The 19292-nt window shown below is 47.4% G+C and overlaps 2 protein-coding genes across 10 annotated transcripts in view; one reads left to right on the top strand and one right to left on the bottom strand.

Moving 5' to 3' along the window:
• Positions 1–19292, top strand: part of DOCK6 (dedicator of cytokinesis 6) — a 102034-nt gene that overhangs the window by 20342 nt on the left and 62400 nt on the right. For 7 of the 9 annotated variants that reach the window (XM_033923554.1, XM_033923559.1, XM_033923557.1 and 4 more), the window contains exons 4-14: positions 303–371; positions 470–599; positions 6528–6740; positions 6830–6915; positions 7207–7273; positions 7515–7664; positions 8886–8966; positions 10278–10434; positions 11040–11164; positions 11705–11798; positions 11899–12061. In XM_033923554.1, coding sequence (XP_033779445.1) covers positions 303–371; positions 470–599; positions 6528–6740; positions 6830–6915; positions 7207–7273; positions 7515–7664; positions 8886–8966; positions 10278–10434; positions 11040–11164; positions 11705–11798; positions 11899–12061 — 1335 coding nt within the window. Of the gene's footprint in view, positions 1–302; positions 376–469; positions 600–6527; positions 6741–6829; positions 6916–7206; positions 7274–7514; positions 7665–8885; positions 8967–10277; positions 10435–11039; positions 11165–11704; positions 11799–11898; positions 12062–19292 lie in introns of all 9 variants that reach the window. The other 2 variants (XM_033923553.1, XM_033923558.1) reach the window with 2 other exon arrangements.
• On the bottom strand, positions 14385–17996 carry LOC117349885. Its single transcript, XM_033923568.1, has 4 exons — positions 17653–17996; positions 17247–17417; positions 16089–16173; positions 14385–14808 (listed from the first exon to the last, which is right to left on the bottom strand). Exons 1-4 carry the CDS (start codon positions 17974–17976, stop codon positions 14756–14758), a joined length of 633 nt encoding a protein of 210 aa, XP_033779459.1. The 5' UTR covers positions 17977–17996; the 3' UTR covers positions 14385–14755.

The raw sequence follows: 19292 nt of genomic DNA, 5'->3' as shown, positions 1-19292 counted from the left end.
CTAGGGGGTGGAATATTTTCAGTCGCTAAGGACAGGTATGTTCCCTGGAGTCCTGCAGAACTTGCCTGTCCCTCACAATTGAAAAATGTGACAGTAAAACAGCACCCTCTATTGGTGAGACTGTGGGTGGAGGACTCCTGCTCAGCTTAGAGGGAACACAACGTGTATTTCGAGTCATGCGGCTGCGAAGAGCCTCCGGGGGTGGGAATTGTTAAAAGGTTGGCTATACTTTTCATGGAAGTTGCACGGTTCTTCTCTGCGGGCGCTCTCTTGTGACTACCGTCTGTGACTTTCTTCCGTAGGAAACTGGACGCCCGAGTGAGAGACGCTCTGCAGGTTTACACAGATGACTGGGTCACGATACAGAGGAAGTAGGTACAGGAGTGTGGTTCGTCTCTAGCCATGTTCGCACGGAAAGCGAGAGTTTCATCCTGCATTCCGATGACTGTGGGTTTTTTTCCCTCCTCAGATACCAAAGGTTGAGCACAATGTACAGCCCACACACTGTGGAGAAGCAGCGAGATCGGCAGAGGGGACTGTCACGGCAGGTGTATGAACTGGACGAAGCTACGGAGCCCAGGAGTAACCAGGACGAGGTGGTGAGAGTGGGTGGGTGGGTGTGGTGGAGAGGCCCTAGTAAACAAACCGCGAAGGAGACTCTGGTCCCAAAGCAAAGAAGATAGGTGGAGAGTTGATGTCCAAGACGAGGGCTTTATTGAAACAAATAAATAAATGTTTGTTTTTTTTTTTTTGAATATCGTGTTTATTAAGGAGTCAACAAGGGAAACAGGCAAATACAATGGGAATACAGGCATATAATAACAGCCAGAATAATAATAAAACAGCAAAGAACAACCAACATAAAGCTAAGAGCTCAAGATCACAAATCTGGTCCCGAGGAGAAACCAAAAAACAGCCTCTCTCCCATAGCGGCTCCCCACATTTTCATTGTTATAATATAGCATCAGAGCACGCCCCCCCCCCTGTACCACCACTAGAGGGAGAACAAACATTCCAGTCAGCACAACCCATACAACCAAACATACATACCCCAGGTACTCACCCTAGTCATTCATTCACACCCGCCCTTCCCTACCCCCCCCCCCCTGGGAGACCAGAGGTAACCCCAAGAACACCTGCCATAAGGCCAAATAGGCCAACACCTCAGGATTAGCTGAGCGGGCGTGGTAGCACAATTCAAACCGGGCCAAGTCAGTCATCTGGGTGGTCCAGTATGAGAAAGGAACAGGATCCTCCCGTGTCCAATAATGTAAAATAGCTTTTTTGACCGTCAGTAATGTCAAATAGATAAAGCGCCTCTGAGGCACCGTGAATCCCTGCTCTTCCAACAAGGCCTGATCCCCAAGAAGCAAGGTTTTATAGTCCCACTCAATGTCTCGTTGCAAAATCAGTCGAAGCTGCGCAAAGGACGAATTCCAGATGAAAAGTTCAGGGCACTCCAAAAATGAGTGTCTAAGAGTCCCAACAGCTCCCTGGCATTTGATACACAAGGAGTCCTCCCACCGACCCATGCTGGCCCCCTGTGCTCTAGTAATATAAGCCCTGTGTAAAATTTTGAATTGGGTCTCCTGCCAAGCCGCGGATTTCACAAAAATATGCAAAATATGAAAAGGACTCAGGACTGTATTGTGCTGCAAGGTCCCGATTCCACCCATCCCGCAAAACGGTCAACTGCCCGCTGGACGCGGAAGACCTGATCACCTGATACCATAACGAAAGTGAATGTTTTAATAAAGCCCTCGTCTTGGGCATCAACTCTTTGCTTTGGTCAGTTTCCTTTTGTGGAGGAATGGGGGTCAATTCTCTTGTTTGACTTTGGTGCCCAATCACTTTTATTATGCATCAAGACTCGACACGATTGTGTTTCGGGAGTCGAAACAAACATATATATATATATAAAAGAATAAACATAAACAACTTACATTTCAAAAAACTACACTCTTCAAGAAATCCCTTAATAAAGCTTAACCCCCCCTCCCTAACCCCAGATCCTACTTTTCCCTCTCTTGGAAACCTTCTCTGATCTAACGTTGTAACCCTTCTTCCATAACTCTTTTTGTAATCCGCTTTGAACCGAAAGGTAATGGCGGAATAGAAATCTGTCATGTAATGTAAATTAATCATCATAAAACGTGTATATGAAGAATTGCCGCCGCTAGGTCAGACCCGTGGTCCGTCGTGCCCAGCAGTCCGCTCCCGCGGTGGCCCTTATATCAAAGACCAGTGCCCTAACTGAGTCTAGTCTTACCTGCGTACGTTCTTGTTCAGTAGGAACTTGTCTAACTTTGTCTTGAATCCCTGGAGAGTGTTTTCCGCTATAACAGACTCCGAAAGAGTGTTCCAGTTGTCAACCACTCTCTGAGTGAAGAAGAACTTCCTTACGTTTGTACGGAATCTATCCCCTTTCAACTTTAGAGAGTGCCCTCTCGTTCTCCCTACCTTGGAGAGGGTGAACAACCTGTCCTTATCTACTAAGTCTATTCCCTTCATTATCTTGAATGTCTCGATCATGTCCCCTCTCAGTCTCCTCTTTTCAAGGGAGAAGAGGCCCAGTTTCTCTAATCTCTCACTGTACGGCAGCTCCTCCAGCCCCTTAACCATTTTAGTCGCTCTTCTCTGGAGCCTTTCAAGTAGAAACATGTCCTTTTTCATGTATGGCGACCAGTGCTGGACGCAGTATTCCAGGTGGGGGCGAACCATGGCCCAGTACAGCGACATGATAAGCTTCTCCGATCTGTTTGTGATCCCCTCCTTAATCATTCCAAACATTCTGTTTGCCCTTTATGCCGCTGCCGCGCATTTCGCGGACGGCTTCATCGACTTGTCGACCAGTATTCCCAAGTCTCTTTCCTGAGTTGTCTCTCCAAGTACTGCACCAGACATCCTGCATTCGTGTACAAGATTTTTGTTACCGACATGCATCACCTTACACTTGTCCACGTTAAACTTCACTTGCCATGTCTCGGCCCATGTCTCGAGCGTGTTTACGTCCTGTTGCACGTCTTCGCAGTCCTCCTGCGTCTTTACTACTCTGAATAACTTCGTATCGTCGGCAAATTTAATCACCTCGCTCGTCGTTCCAATTTCCAGGTCATTCATAAATATGTTGAAGAGCACGGGCCCAAGCACCGAACCCCTGCGGCACTCCACTGGTGACGCTTTTCCAGTCCGAGTGTTGTCCATTTACCCCCACTCTTTGCTTTCTATCTGTCGCAAGTTGTCCATATGGCACACACACACACACAATGCTACATTATGTTTTTCACATTCTTTATTTTCTTGTTTTCCTTTTTTCTTCTTTTTTTTAATTCTTTATTCATTTTTAAAAACTTACAATAAGTGTATCTAACATTTTAAACTCAACATTCTTATAGGAGCTATTTTTAACTCTTCACTACATCGATCTTTAACTCCTCTAGAAGAATATTGTACATACCCTCAGTCAGATTTCAGGTATGTTACTTATCGTGGATGTGAATTTTTATTGAACTTGAATTGTTTTTACAAATGATCATTGCAAAGTATTCATTTAAATTTTTTTTTTTATTTGTTATTAAAATACATGATGTATTTTTTGTATTTGTGTGGTAATATTTTTTTTATGTTTGTAATATTTGTGTGGTAATATTTTTTTTATATGTTTTTGAGATATAGCGGCACTAGGAAAGGTTCAAAGAGCGACCAAGATGGTAAAGGGGATGGAAGTCCTCTCGTATGAGGAAAAACTAAAACGGTAAAGGCTCTTCAGCTTGAAAAGAGATGGCTGAGGGGAGACAGGATTGAAATCTACAAAATCCCGAGTGAAGTAGAACGGGTACAAGCGGATCGATTTTTCACTCCGTCAAAAATTACATAGGCTAGGGGACACTCGATTGAAGTTACAGGGAAATACTTCTAAAACCAATAGGAGGACTTTTTTTTTTCACTCGGAGAATAGCTAAGCTCTGGAATGCGTTGCCAGAGGTTGTGGTAAGAGTGGATAGCGTAGCTGGTTTTTAGAAAAGTTTGGACAAGTTCCTGGAGGAAAAGTCCATAGACTGCTGTTGAGACAGACATGGGACGGTAGCATGGAATGCTGCTACTATTTGGGTTTTGGCCAAGTACTTGTGACTTGGATTGGCCTCCATTAAGACAAGATTCTGGGCTAGATGAACCATTGGTCTGACCCAGTAAGACTATTTTCTTATATTCTTAACTTAGGACTATTATATGGATGTACATTATGACATTTTTAAAATGTTTTTTTTACATATGGTTATTACGGTGTAATCTCCTCTTTTAAATTTTTTAATTATTATTTTCATTTTATTAAAATATGTATATTGTTTTCAAATTTAAATGCTCGGTTTTTCATATTTATGTTAATGTATGTATGGTTGTTTTGCAGTTTTTAAAAGGTTATACTATTAAATTTTGATATGTATATTTCATGAATGTACGATTGTCAGATACTATTATCCAGTTTTTAAAGTTTACACCATCTATTACATTTTTTGATATACAGTAAAACCTTGGATTGCAAGTAACTTGGTCCGCAAGTGTTTTGCAAGACAAGCAAAACATTTTATTACATTTTAACTTGATATACAAGCAAAGTCTTGCAATACGAGTACATACAATATACACGCGTCACATCATCACAATTGAGCCGATAGTTCTTCTCTCTCTGACGCTGCGGGAGGGTAGCGACAGTTCTGAACGAGTGAGGACTTGCAGTACGAGTACATACAGTATACACGCGTCACATCATCACAACTGAGCCGATGGTTCTTCTCTCTCTGACGCTTTGGGAGTGTAGTGACTGTTCTAAATGAGCGAGGTCTTGCAATACGAGTACATACAGTATACACGCGTCACATCATCACAACTGAGCCGATGGTTCTTCTCTCTCTGACGCTTTGGGAGTGTAGTGACTGTTCTAAACGAGCGAGGTCTTGCAATACGAGTACATACAGTATACACACGTCACATCATCACAACTGAGCCGATGGTTCTTCTCTCTCTGACGCTGCGGGAGGGTAGCGACAGTTCTGAATGAGTGAGGTCTTGCAGTACGAGTACATACAGTATACACGTGTCACATCATCACAACTGAGCCGATGGTTCTTCTCTCTCTGACACTGCGGGAGTGGAGTGACTGTTCTAAACGAGCGAGGTCTTGCAATACGAGTAAATACAGTATACATCATTATAACTGAGCCGATGGTTCTTCTCTCTCTGACACTTTGGGAGTGTAGTGACTGTTCTAAACGAGCGAGGTCTTGCAGTACGAGTACATACAGTATACACGTGTCACATCATCACAACTGAGCCGATGGTTCTTCTCTCTCTGACGCTTTGGGAGTGTAGTGACTGTTCTAAACGAGCGAGGTCTTGCAATACGAGTACATACAGTATACACGCGTCACATCATCACAACTGAGCCGATGGTTCTTCTCTCTCTGACGCTTTGGGAGTGTAGTGACTGTTCTAAACGAGCGAGGTCTTGCAATACGAGTACATACAGTATACACGCGTCACATCATCACAACTGAGCCGATGGTTCTTCTCTCTCTGACACTGCGGGAGTGGAGTGACTGTTCTAAACATGCAAAGTCTTGCAATACGAGTACATACAGTATACACACGTCATATCATCACAACTGAGCCGATGGTTCTTCTCTCTCTGATGCTTTGGGAGTGTAGTGACTGTTCTAAACGAGCGAGGTCTTGCAATACGAGTACATACAGTATACACGCGTCACATCATCACAACTGAGCCGATGGTTCTTCTCTCTCTGACACTGCGGGAGTGGAGTGACTGTTCTAAACATGCAAAGTCTTGCAATACGAGTACATACAGTATACACACGTCATATCATCACAACTGAGCCGATGGTTCTTCTCTCTCTGATGCTTTGGGAGTGTAGTGACTGTTCTAAACGAGCGAGGTCTTGCAATACGAGTACATACAGTATACACGCGTCACATCATCACAACTGAGCCGATGGTTCTTCTCTCTCTGACGCTGCGGGAGTGGAGTGACTGTTCTCAACGAGTGAGGTCTTGCAATATGAATTCATACAGTATTTTGTATTAAAGTTTTGGGGTTCTGAAACGAATCGTTTGAATTTCCATTATTTCTCATGGGGAAATTCGCTTTGATATACGAGTGCTTTGGATTACAACCATGCTTCTGGAACGAATTATGCTTGCAAACCAAGGTTTTACTGTATATACATTTTATTGATATATATACATTTTTTGATATGCAAGTTTTATGAAATGTAAGTAGTTTGTATTATTATCCATTTTTTGAAATGTACACAATGTTTATTCTTTTATATATATTGGGGCCGAAGCACGATCGTGTCGTGTCTTGATGCATAATAAGTGATCGGGCACCAGAGTCTCCTTTGCTGTTTGTTTACTATTTTCCGAGCTTTTGGGACATTGGTATCTCCTGTTGTGGAGAGGCAGCATGGTCAGGCATCACCTACTTACCCTCCGGGTACCCTCTCTTGCAGGATGAAGCAAAGCGTCGCTCGGTGTCCCTGGATGACACGCCTCGGGGGAGCTGGGCGTCCAGCATTTTTGATCTCAAGAATTCAGCTCCAGATAGCCTGCTGCTGTCCTTGCTGGAGCGCGCAGCCATGGAGGAGACGGACCGCAGGAACAAGGAGATGAGGAAAGAGAACCGGCAGACGGAGATCATGAGCCTCTTCCCGGCCCCTGACGAGGTGGGACGCGAGTAGCGACGTGGTCTTTTCTCCCTCGGCTCTGGCTTTCTCTGTTCCCGGTCTCTCCTCACTGCTGTCTTGTGTTGTAGGACGAGGCCGTGGAGCGCTGCGCTGCTCCGGAAATTCCCAGAGAACATTTTGGACAGAGGATCCTGGTGAAATGCATCTCTTTGAAGTAGGTTGCATTTCCTTTGGGCTTGGGGGTGCGGGGCTCCTCTCCTCCACCTCTTCCTTTGGCTGTGCTCTAGCCTTCTCGTATCTAGTGCAAGTGCTGTCTGGGCTTCTCTGCACCCTGAGTTTTTTGAGATCAAATCCCGGTGCTGCTCCCTGTGACCCTGGAAAAGTCCCTTAATCCTCCAGTGCCCACTGCTTTGCAATGCCAACGCTACAAAAAGGCGGTATACAATTTCCCTGTCCCCTTTGACAGACCCTAGTTTTCTTGGTTTTTTTTTTCTTTTCCTCTCAGGTTTGAGATAGAAATTGAGCCCATCTTTGGCATTCTGGCGTTGTATGATGTGCGGGAAAAGAAAAAGGTGGGTTTCAGGAAGGGGCACGTTTTCCATTTTAATTTCTATTTGAAAATCATGTCACCGAATGGACAGCTGACGCACCCAGCCAGTCGCAATGAATATGCATGAGATAAGTTTGCAGGCGCTGCCTCCATGCAAATCCTTGTCGTGCGTATTCATTATGGGGCATCCCGAAAACCCATCTGGCTGGGCGCGTCCCAAGCAGCCATGTTTGACGGCCTTTCTGTCTTTCTTCCTGCTGCAGATTTCGGAGAACTTTTACTTTGACCTGAACTCCGAGACCGTGAAGGGGATGCTCCACGGCCAGGGGGCGCACCCCGCTATCTCCACCCTGGCGAGATCCGCTCTCTTCTCCATCACCTACCCCTCGCCTGAGATCTTTCTGGTCATTAAGGTCTGTGCGGGTGGAATATGAGGGCATGAGCGTCCGTGGCCTCTGTGCATTTGTCGGGGAGAGGGTCGCATGCGCCTTGGTGTGTCCTTGGCTCTGTTAATCCAGGACCAGCTTCTTCTTTCTGTGGGTGGACGGTTGAAACGAGAAGCCCGTGCTGTTAACAGGTGTGGCCGACTGGTAGAGCTCTGCACCCAGAGGTTGTGAGATCAAACCCCTGCGCTGCTCCTTGTGACCCCCCTCCAGTGCTCACAGCTTTGAATGTCGGCTTTGAAACACTAAAGCCACAGAAAGGCAGTATGCAAGTCCCCGTTCCCTACTTTATATTATAATCTGATTTATATTCTACCAAAGCCCTTACGAGTTCACGGCGGATAACGATATATTTCAATAGAAGATGACGGCAGAAAAGGGCCATAGCCCAACAAGTCTGCCCACTCTATTGACCCACCCCCCTTGATTTTACCTCCCATTTCTTTTTAAAATCCGACACACTGCTGGCCTCAATCACCTGAAGTGGAAGTTCGTTCCAATGATCAACCACCCTTTCGGTGAAGAAATACTTCCTGGTGTCGCCATGAAATTTCCCACCCTTGATTTTCAGCGGATGCCCTCTTGTGGCTGAGGACCCTTTAAGAAAGAAGATATCATCTTCCACCCCGATACGGCCCGTGATATATTTAAACATCTCTATCATGTCTCCCAGTTAAACATAATGGGGTCCTTTTCATTAAGTTGTTCTAAATTCTAAGGCGCCAATAGAATATAACGGATGCCTTACCATTTAGCGGGCGTTAATCTTTAGCTAATAAGAACATAAGAACCGCCATCTCCAGATCAGACCTTCGGTCCATCAAGTCTGGCGATCCGCACACGCGGAGGCCCTGCCAGGTGTACACCTGGCGTAATTTTTAGTCACCCCTCTCCCCCTATGCCTCTCGTAAGGAGATGTGCGTCTAGTTTGCTTTTGAATCCTAGGACGGTCGATTCCCGCAATCACCTCCTCTGGGAGAGCATTCCAGGTGTTACTCTGTGATTCCTTGCCAGTGTGATGCGCTGCTGCACCCCAGACCTGAGAGATCCTGGACAATGGGAACCAGACTGGACCACCAGCCCAGACTATAACGCTAGGCCCAGAAAAATGGGTTAACTTGATTTATCACCTTTTGAAGCAGAAATTAAATGTTCACGGCTTGACGTGGCTCTCGTCTTGTCTTCTTTCAGCTGGAGAAGGTGCTTCAGCAGGGGGACATAGGGGAATGCTGCGAGCCGTACATGGTGTTGAAGGAGTCCGAAGCTTCCAAAGTAAGTGACCCGGTGGTGAGCCTGCCTTTGCCCTTAGAGAGTCACCCGGTCCTGTTTCAGGACTGGCTTGTCTCTGGTCCAAGTGGAAGTGATCGTGAGCTGCTTTGGTGGGACATTGAGCTCTGTGTGCTGAGAAGGAGGGCAGATTTTGGATAGGAAGGCGGATCATGTCTGGGGTGCTGTATTTTATTTTATTTTTTTAATTTAATTGTATTCTGTAAGCCGCTTGGACCAGTGAAATGAACGAGCGGTATAACAAAATTAATAAACAATATTAGAGAATGACACGGGGACAAATTTTTCCCCGTCCCCACAGGAACTCATTTTCCCGTCCCCACGAGTTCTTTTCCTGTCCCTGCCCCGTTCCTGCAAACTCCGTCCTCTGCACAAGCCTCAAATGCTTTCAAATCCTAAGTAGCAACATTCTAGAGCTCAGACTGTGATGTCATAATGCCTCATTCCACCAATGCCTAAGCTCCGTCCTCAAACACTTTCCAAATCCTAAGAAGCAACATTCTAGAGCTCAGACTGTGATGTCATAATGCCTCATTCCACCAATGCTTAAGCTCCGTCCTCAAACACTTTCAAATCCTAAGAAGCAACATTCTAGAGCTCACTGTGATGTCATAATGCCTCATTCCACCAATGCCTAAGCTCCATCCTCAAACACTTTCAAATCCTAAGAAGCAACATTCTAGAGCTCAGATTGTGATGTCATAATGCCTCATTCCACCAATGCCTAAGCTCCGTCCTCAAACACTTTCAAATCCTAAGAAGCAACATTCTAGAGCTCAGACTGTGATGTCATAATGCCTCATTCCACCAATGCCTAAGCTCCGTCCTCAAACACTTTCAAATCCTAAGAAGCAACATTCTAAAGCTCAGACTGTGATGTCATAATGCCTCATTCCACCAATGCCTAAGCTCCGTCCTCAAACACTTTCAAATCCTAAGAAGCAACATTCTAGAGCTCAGACTGTGATGTCATAATGCCTCATTCCACCAATGCCTAAGCTCCGTCCTCAAACACTTTCAAATCCTAAGAAGCAACATTCTAAAGCTCAGACTGTGATGTCATAATGCCTCATTCCACCAATGCCTAAGCTCCGTCCTCAAACACTTTCAAATCCTAAGTGTTCGAGGCTTGTGCGGTTAAGGCAGAGCTTACGGGAATGGGAATGGGACAGGGACCGGGAAATTGAGTTCCTGTGGTGACGGGGACAGCTTTGTCCCCGTGTCATTCTCTTTGCTGTATGTTTGCTATTTCCCTTCCTCCTGCTAATTCTCTTTTCTACGCCCCCCCCCCCCCAGAACAAGGAAAAGTTGGAGAAGCTGCGGGGTCAGGCAGAGCAGTTCTGTGCCCGTCTGGGGAAATACCGAATGCCTTTTGCCTGGACGGCCATCCATCTTATGAATATTATCAGCAGCACCGGCAGCCTAGAGAAGGGAGACTCCGACTCTGAAAGCGGTAATTCGGGGATGGGGGGGGGGGAAAGGAAGCTAGCTAGAAACCAGAGGTCTAGTCTCGTCAGCCTCTTCCTCTCTCCTGTGGTCACGGCTCAGAAAGAGTTCAGCGATCTGGAGGAGGAGCGTGTGGCGCAGTGGTTGGATCTACAGCCTTAGCACACTGGGGTTGTGGGTTCAAAACCCCGCGCTGCTCCTTGTGACCCTGGGCAAGTCACTTAATCCTCTGTAGCTCCAGGTACGTTAGATAGATTGTGAGCCCACCGGGACAGAGAGGGAAGATGCTTGAGTACCTGATTGTAAAAACCGCTTAGATAACCTTGATAGGCGGTATATAAAATCCTAATAAACTTGAAACTTGACTGACCCCTGTTCTCAATGTAAATGTGCCCTGTACCTTTTTGGGATGTTACTATGTCATTTGACCTCCAAAATATGAGCTTGGCCATCACAGTCACCAAATGCCTTTTGGTCTTCTAATGAAGAAAGCGTTTTGGCTGTGGCACGGGGTGACCTTGGCATTGTTGGATTGATGAAGATTTGGGCGTTCTGTGGGATGAGCACAGACGCCATCTCTGATGCCCCCCTGTCCTGTGGTTTTTACTCCAGAGCGGAAGGGGACATGGAATGAGCGGAAGAGGAAAACTTTGGATCGGGTGAGTGTTGGCGAAGATGTCTGCGGCTTCTCCAACTTCCGGCCGGCCACACTTACCGTCACCAACTTCTTCAAGCAGGTACTGGCGGCTGGGGCACGGAATGGGGGGAGGCAGGTGCTTTGTAGCTCTGCAAGGGAAGTTTAAGGATGATTAAGTAGTAGATATTAAAACAGACCGGAGAAAACATTTCTTCACACAATTTGTAATTAAACTCTGGAATTCATTGCCAGAGAATGTGGTGAAATCAGCTTAGCAGGGTTTAAAAAAGGTTGGATGATTTCCTAAAAGAGACGTCCATGGCCCATTATTGAGATGGCTTGGGGAAATTCACTGCTTATTCCTAGGATAAGCAGCATAAAATCTGTTTTCCTACTCGGGATCCTGGGCTTGATGGACCTTTGGTCTGTCCCAGTATAGCAATTCTTATGTTCTTAAAACGGGGCAGGATATATGGTATGTTCTGTTGTCTGGTGTTCCCTGGTGTGGGAATTTTCCTTTTCTCGTGTTGCCTCTCTCCTACACCCTCTTCTTGCCCTTCCAATCTCTCCCCCTCTTCCGTCTTTCTCCTGCTCCCCCTTTCTCCTTTCCTCCTTTCCTCATTCCTCTCTTCTCTGGCAGGAGGGGGATCGTTTAAGCAACGACGATCTGTACAAATTCCTGGCGGACATGCGGCGACCTTCTTCCGCCCTGAGGAGGCTACGGCCAGTAACAGGTAAAGGCGTGAACCCAGGTGCCCCCCCCTCGGAGCCTATGCTGTGTGCGTGTGGTGGTTCCCGCCTCCCTGCTGACCTGACCTTGCGTTTTCAATACAGCGCAGCTGAAAATAGATATCTCGCCAGCACCTGAGAGCCCACAATACTCCCTGTCCCCGGAGCTCCTGCACGTCAAGCCGTACCCGGATCTCCGCGTCAGGCCCACCAAGGAGATCCTGGAGTTCCCTGCTCGTGAAGTTTACGTTCCCTACACCAGCTACAGGTAACGTGATCTTTCTCCTGTTAGTCCTTCAAACCTCCATCTCCTATTGGGGTGTAGCAGTGCTGTGGGTGAGTGAGTATTTTGTTTAGTTTCTCCGCCCTCTCGATGTGAGCAGAGGGGGGTGGGCAGGTGGATTAAACAGGAAGTTGCCTGACCCGTCACTGTGTTCCCTTTTGTGGAGCTGTCTCCGGCAGCCAGGGTGGGAGAAGGCACGTTGAGTGGGATTAAGAGCCCCAAAATGTGTGCCGTGAGAGGACAGGAGCCGGGGCATACTGGGAGCAGGTGTGAGGGGGTAAAGTCACCCTCCACCCCCGGTCGGTTGTGAGGATTTTCATCACACAAATACATATAGTTGTAAAGGTGCTAATTCTGTTTTTATTCAGTTTGTTCTTAACAGAATCTTAATGTATTTTGTACAAATGCATCTGTGAGTCTTTAATGCTGTAGTGCTCGGGTCTCTTTTTCCTAACCATGAACTGTTCAGGTGCCATAAGAACATAAGCAGTGCCTCCGCCGGGTCAGACCATAGGTCCATCCTGCCCGGCAGTCCGCTCCCGCGGCAGCCCAAACAGGTCACGACCTGTCTGAATCACCAGAAGGGGCTCCCTTGCCACCTTGGTTTCTCATTGAAGTCCTATCTTCCCATCGAAGTCCTAACCCTTCGGTCTTGCACATGCACGACCTGTTGGGTTTCTATACTTATTACCTGGTTAGCTTTCTATACCTGTGATACATCCCAGCACCTCTCTCAGTATCCCACGATCCCTTTATCCCTCAGGAATCCATCCAATCCCTGTTTGAATCCCTGTACCGTACTCTGCCTGATCACTTCCTCCGGTAGCGCATTCCAAGTGTCCACGACCCTTTGGGTGAAAAAAAAACTTCTCTCTTCCCCTCTTTCCCTTGCAATGTAAGTATCGGGCTTTTTTTCCACCTTCTTCAACTGATAGGCAAACTGCTTTGATTGTGCTAAAGACAGGCAATATACCAGATGTTTTTCCCATTTCGAGTTAGAGAATGACACAGTGACAAAATTCAACACCGTTCCCGTCCCCGCGGATAACCGCGGGAAATAATCCCATGTCATTTTCTAGTGTCAATCTCAACCTCAGTCCTTCTACACCAGCATTCTTCAAAGCAAAGCTTGCGGGTCAGTGGTTGTGGCCATTCATACTCTGATTCTTCCCTCTTTCCTTAAAAAATGACATGAAGATGGTTTCCCGCGGGGACGGGAACGGTGATGAATTTTGTCACCGTGTCATTCTCTATCGAGAATCCAGGACGGCTGCTATTTACCTGGATTCAGGTTCAGGAGAAGTTCCACAGGATGAAAATTCCTCTTTTATGCAGAAGAGAAGACTTTCCGTCCTGTTGGCTGTTAGATTGGACACAAAACACTGAAAGCTTCCATAAAGCAGAATATTCGAGTCCAGCTTAGTACACAAAATGTTCCGTGTCTTTTTCATCCTTTAGGCATCGTGTCTCAGCTGAGCATACCCTGCACATAAACGTGATAAGTCGTGGGGTTCAGCTGCCTGGCCAGCCTTTGCTTCTTGTGCCCAGGAGATGTAGCAGAGTAAAGCAAACGAGCAAAATTAAGTAACACGGAAGGTGGATTACACTCGGGCATCAGTTCTAGACACGGCGGATGCATGTAGGTAACAAAAATCTCATGCACGAATACAGGATGTCCGGGGCGGTACTTGGAGAGACCTCCCAGGAAAGGGACTTGGGAGTTATGATCGACAAGTCGATGAAGCCATCCACACAATGTGCGGCGGCGGCGAAAAGGGCGAACAGAATGCTAGGAGTGATTAAGAAGGGGATTACAAACAGATCGGAGAAGGTTATCATGCCGCTGTACCGGGCCATGGTACGCCCTTACCTGGAGTACTGCGTCCAGCACTGGTCACCGTACATGAAGAAGGACACGGTACTACTCGAAAGGGTCCAGAGAAGAGCGACTAAAATGGTTAAGGGGCTGGAGGAGTTGCCGTAGAGTGAAAGATTAGAGAAACTGGGCCTCTTCTCTCTCGAAAAGAGGAGACTGAGAGGGGACATGATCGAAACATTCAAGATAATGAAGGGAATCGACTTAGTAGATAAAGACAGGTTGTTCACCCTCTCCAAGGTAGGGAGGACGAGAGGGCACTCTCTAAAGTTAAAAGGGGACAGATTCCGTACGAACATAAGGAAGTTCTTTTTCACCCAGAGAGTGGTGGAAAACTGGAATGCTTTTCCTGAGGCTGTTATAGGGGGAAACACCCTCCAGGGATTCAAGACAAAGTTAGACAAGTTCCTGCTGAACCAGAACGTACGCCGGTAGGGCTGGTCTCAGTTAGGACACTGGTCTTTGACCTAAGGGCCGCCGCGGGAGCAGACTGCTGGACACGATGGACCACTGGTCTGACCCAGCGGCGGCAATTCTTCTGTTCTTATGTTATTGAAATGGCATTGCAGGGCCATCGAAGCCTCTCCCGCATGCTCATTGATCTGGTTTTAGGTAGAGCACAGTCTGGAGAGGCTGGCAGGCAGGTGTGTGTTTAAAGGGGGCGGGGGTTTCCCCTCATTTGGGCATCAGCTGTAAACACAGTGGAAGCAGGTCAGGAAAGTCATTGCAACGTGCTGGGTGATCTGGCCCTTAGCCTGGAGAGGCTGCCAGGTGGGCTCTGATAAGTAGTTCTGTGTTTTTCTTCACTTGAGCCTGTGTTGCTTCAGAGGTGCTGCCTTCTCTGGTTGCTGTCTGTCTGAAATGATAAAAGACACAAGGGTGTTAACAGTAGGGGGAGCTGCTAGAGAATGACACAGTGACTTCATCACCCTTCCTGTTTCCACAGATAACCATCCCGTGTCATTCTTTAGTGTCCATCTCAACCTCGGTCCTTCTACACCAGCATTCTTCAATGCAAGGCTTGAGGGTCAGTGGCTGGAAACCATTCCGGGTCATTCTTTAGTGTCTCTCTCAACCTCAGTCCTTCTACACCAGCATTCTTCAATGCAAGGCTTGAGGGTCAGTGGCTGGAAACCATCCCGTGTCATTCATTAGCGTCTATCTCAACCTCAGTCCTTCTACACCAGCGTTCTTCAATGCAAGGCTTGAGGGTCAGTGGCTGGAAACCATCCCGTGTCATTCATTAGCGTCTATCTCAACCTCAGTCCTTCTACACCAGCATTCTTCAATGCAAGGCTTGAGGATCAGTGGCTGGAAACCATCCCATGTCATTCTTTAGCGTCCATCTCAACCTCAGTCCTTCTACACCAGCGTTCTTCAATGCAAGGCTTGAGGATCAGTGGCTGGAAACCATCCCGTGTCATTCTTTAGTGTCCATCTCAACCTCAGTCCTTCTACACCAGCATTCTTCAGTGCAAGGCTTGAGGGTCAGTGGCTGGAAACCATTCCGGGTCATTCTTTAGTGTCTCTCTCAACCTCAGTCCTTCTCCACCAGCATTCTTCAATGCAAGGCTTGAGGGTCAGTGGCTGGAAACCATTCCGGGTCATTCTTTAGTGTCTCTCTCAACCTCAGTCCTTCTACACCAGCATTCTTCAGTGCAAGGCTTGAGGGTCAGTGGCTGGAAACCATTCCGGGTCATTCTTTAGTGTCTCTCTCAACCTCAGTCCTTCTCCACCAGCATTCTTCAATGCAAGGCTTGAGGGTCAGTGGCTGGAAACCATTCCGGGTCATTCTTTAGTGTCTCTCTCAACCTCAGTCCTTCTACACCAGCGTTCTTCAATGTGAGGCTTGAGGGTCAGTGGCTGGGCTCATTCATACTCTGATTCTTCCCTCTCTCCTTAAAGAATAACACAGGGATGGTTTCCTGCATTTGTTCATGGGGACCCCCCTCCTCCCCACTTAGAAAGGCACACTATGCATACACAGGTAATCGCATATTAGAACGGCAGGACATTTCTTGCAGCCCAGCCTTCTTTCTGGCATGAGTTAATTGCAAAACAAGCATTTGTGATTTTGTAAGTAGCTCCTCCCCAGCCCCCACCTTGCTGTTAGGCAAATGTTTGTCAGGTCCTCACCTGTTGCTGTACCTGTGCCAGGTATTTCCTCTGCTGCCACTGTAGCACTCCCCTCAGGTACTGGATGATGATGTTCCGCCTGGGTCTGCAAATGACATCAGAGGTAATCAGTATCCATTAAATTGTTAGGAAGCATGAGAGAGAGGAGGAGATAGTGGTTGCTGTGGATGGGCCGACTGGATGGGCCATTTGGCCTTTATCTGCCATCATGTTTCTATAACCATAAAGCTCTATGACCTCACAATACAAGTGTTAAAAGCCGTTAGCCTATAGGGAGAGGAGGAGGTAGTGGATGCGACAGATGGGCAGACTGGATGGGCAATTTGACCTTTATCTACCCTCATGTTTCTAGGATCATTATTAGATGAGGGGTAATAAGAAAAGAGAGAGACTGTACTGTAACAGGATGGAATTCATTACTGTTTGTGCTGGGAATCGGGGCCCTGTACGCTACTAGAGACCGGGGGTGGGAGGTGTCAAGAGGATGGTTTTCTCCTAATAAAATGTCATAGGTCGGAACAACTCGGTATCATACACAGTTGTGCCAGTATATATGAAACTGGGTTGGGCTGAAAGGCTGGTGCTTTCCTGATGAGCCTCTGTGATGCCCATTGTCGCGTCTCGTGCATACTGGAGCTTTTTTGGGCATGTCCCACCTCATGGGGGCAGGCTACCACAGCAGATTCACATGCCGTGCTGGTGAGGTCGCATGGCAGCTTGTGGAGGTCTTGGTTTAAGCATCCTTGCGGTGTTAAAAGTTTGGGTGGAAAGAGAGAGGGGGGCATGACATCGTGAGGAAGAAAGGACATGTTGGCAGGAGAGGAGCTGCCGACTCATTGTTGGCATTGTGCCATGGTATGCACGGAGTCAGAGTTCTTCCTGCCTTGTCTACTTACTGAGTCGCCATGAATCTGCCAGCCTGGGCCTGGCTTCAAGAGACCACTAGGGATGGCAAGGGGGGGGGGCCACTGTACATGGCCCGGGAGCGGAGGTACCAGCTTGTGAGGCGGAGAGATTTAAAAGGAGGTCTGGAGAAGTGGACCAGGGACGGGGGAAGAGGAAGATCCTGGACATAGGGGGCAAAGTCTGCCCTGGGTGGAGAGAAAGCTGATCCCAACTCTGCCAGGGATGCACAGTGGTAACCTGAGTTGCTCTTACTTTCAGGGCAGACGGGGAATGAGCGTCCCGCCTTGCCAGCCACCACCTCAGGAGACTGAGCCAGTTCTCCACTTTCCTGAGCTGCTCCTGCTGGTTCTTCTGCTCTTCTTGCATGTCCTGGAGTGTCCTGTGGATGGCCAGAGACTTCAGACGCATCATCCTTTCCTCTGTCTGTCAGAAAATATAAATCAGGAAAGGGAAACATTTATTCCAGATGTCTTTACTGGTCTGAGGCGAGTAGCCTGAAACATGCAATGTCCTTTTGGATTCTCTCCTTGCTAACAAAATCTTCCCAATGGTGCTCCTTTTCTATGAACAAATGAGGTTTTAATTGACAGACAAGCATAGCGTGATTCGCTTACAAAATTACAAAGTGTTTCTGACAGCCAGCCAGCCACTCGCCCACCTGTAGGGCACCAATGGTCCCCTTCAGTCTCTGTCCCGTCTGCCTGATGTTCATCGCCTCTCCCCTCAGGGCCCCCAGGGTCTGGTTGCAGACCTCCAGCCGGTGGAAAGCTTTCTGGATCTTGGCTATAGTGCTCCGGTAATTCTCTTTCAGCGCCTGGCTGAACTGCAACACGCCGTAGATCAGCACGTCCACCTCATCCCGCTGCGCCCTGCCTGCGGCGTGGTGGACCGGCAGCGCAGAGCTCTGCAGCACTAGAGAGACGAGGAGGAGGGCCGCCATCCCTGGCTCTAGAAGCAGGAGCGCTGGTCTCATCACTCTCATTCTCCTGTCTGGCTGCTCTTTGACTTTGTACTGTGGTGGAAGGGGTAGGAAGATGCGAGGGTTGGTTTAAAAAAAAAAAAAATACTTGGCAGGTGTACAATATTTGGGTTCGCTTGTCACCTCTTAAACTACTTCTTGCTGCTGATAAATCTTTAACTGACCAGTCAGAGCTTGGCTGGTGCTTTACATTAGCCAGAGCAGAGAAAACCATTGTGCAAGGAATGAGTCAGGAGAGTTGAATCAGGGATAGACAGACGGTGGAAACCTTTGAGACGCACAGACACAGACACAGACAGACAGACACGCACAGACAGATACGCACACACACACACAGACGCACACACACACACACACAGACGCACACACACAGACACACACAGAGACACAGACACAGAGACACACACAGACACATAAGAACATAAGAAGTTGCCTCCACTGGGTCAGACCAGAGGTCCATCCTGCCCAGCGGTCCGCTCCCGCGGCGGCCCATCAGGTCCGCGACCTGTGAAGTGGTTACTGACCAATTCAATAACCTACCTCAAGTTCTATCTGTACCCCTCTATCCCCTTATCCTCCAGGAACCTATCCAAACCTTTCTTGAACCCCTGTACAGAGTTCTGGCTTATCACCTCCTCTGGAAGCTTGTTCCATGTGTCCACCACCCTCTGGGTGAAAAAGAACTTCCTAGCATTTGTTCTAAACCTGTCCCCTTTCAATTTCTCCGAGTGACCCCTAGTGCTTGTGGCTCCCCACAGTTTGAAGAATCTGTTCTTATTCACTTTCTCTATGCCCTTTAGGATTTTGAAAGTTTCTATCATGTCCCCTCTAAGTCTCCTCTTCTCCAGGGAGAACAGCCCCAGCTTTTTTAACCTGTCAGCGTATGAGAAATTTTCCATACCTTTTATCAGTTTAGTCGCCCTCCTCTGCACTCCCTCGAGTACCGCCATATCCATATGTGTAGTGAAGGTAATATCGCTCTGAAAAAAGGAATAATTACCAGTGTTGTTCTTGGGCTGGTTCTTCTTAACATTTTTGTAAGTGGTGATGTTGAAGGGCTGTTGGGAAGTTTGGCCTCTTTGTAATGATATCGAAATCTGCAATAAGGTAGACCCCCCTGATGGTGTGGATAAGATGAAGAAGGACCTAGAGAAGCTTGAGGAACGACCAACTTGGTTTCAGTCAAGGGAAATCCCAATTGTCCCCTCAGTCTGCCCTACCATACACTCTCTATAAATTAATCATTTCATTTAAATTGTTCTTTTTCTTAGATATTTCTGGGCCAAGAAAGTCCCGGCATTTAGGCCAAGAAAACCCTA

This window comes from Geotrypetes seraphini, chromosome 16 (assembly GCF_902459505.1).
Source record: "Geotrypetes seraphini chromosome 16, aGeoSer1.1, whole genome shotgun sequence".
Classification (NCBI taxonomy): domain Eukaryota; kingdom Metazoa; phylum Chordata; class Amphibia; order Gymnophiona; family Dermophiidae; genus Geotrypetes; species Geotrypetes seraphini.
This window is presented reverse-complemented; position numbering and strand designations above follow the sequence as displayed.

Excerpts from the sequence above, each read along its gene's own strand:
- LOC117349885 (XM_033923568.1), bottom strand. The coding sequence starts at position 17,976 with ATGAGAGTGATGAGACCAGCGCTCCTGCTTCTAGAGCCAGGGATGGCG. Across the intron at positions 17,418-17,652 it reads GGACCATTGGTGCCCTACAG|ACAGAGGAAAGGATGATGCG; the intron begins GTGGGCGAGTGG and ends ATTTTCTGACAG. Across the intron at positions 14,809-16,088 it reads TGGCACAGGTACAGCAACAG|ACAGACAGCAACCAGAGAAG; the intron begins GTGAGGACCTGA and ends TTATCATTTCAG.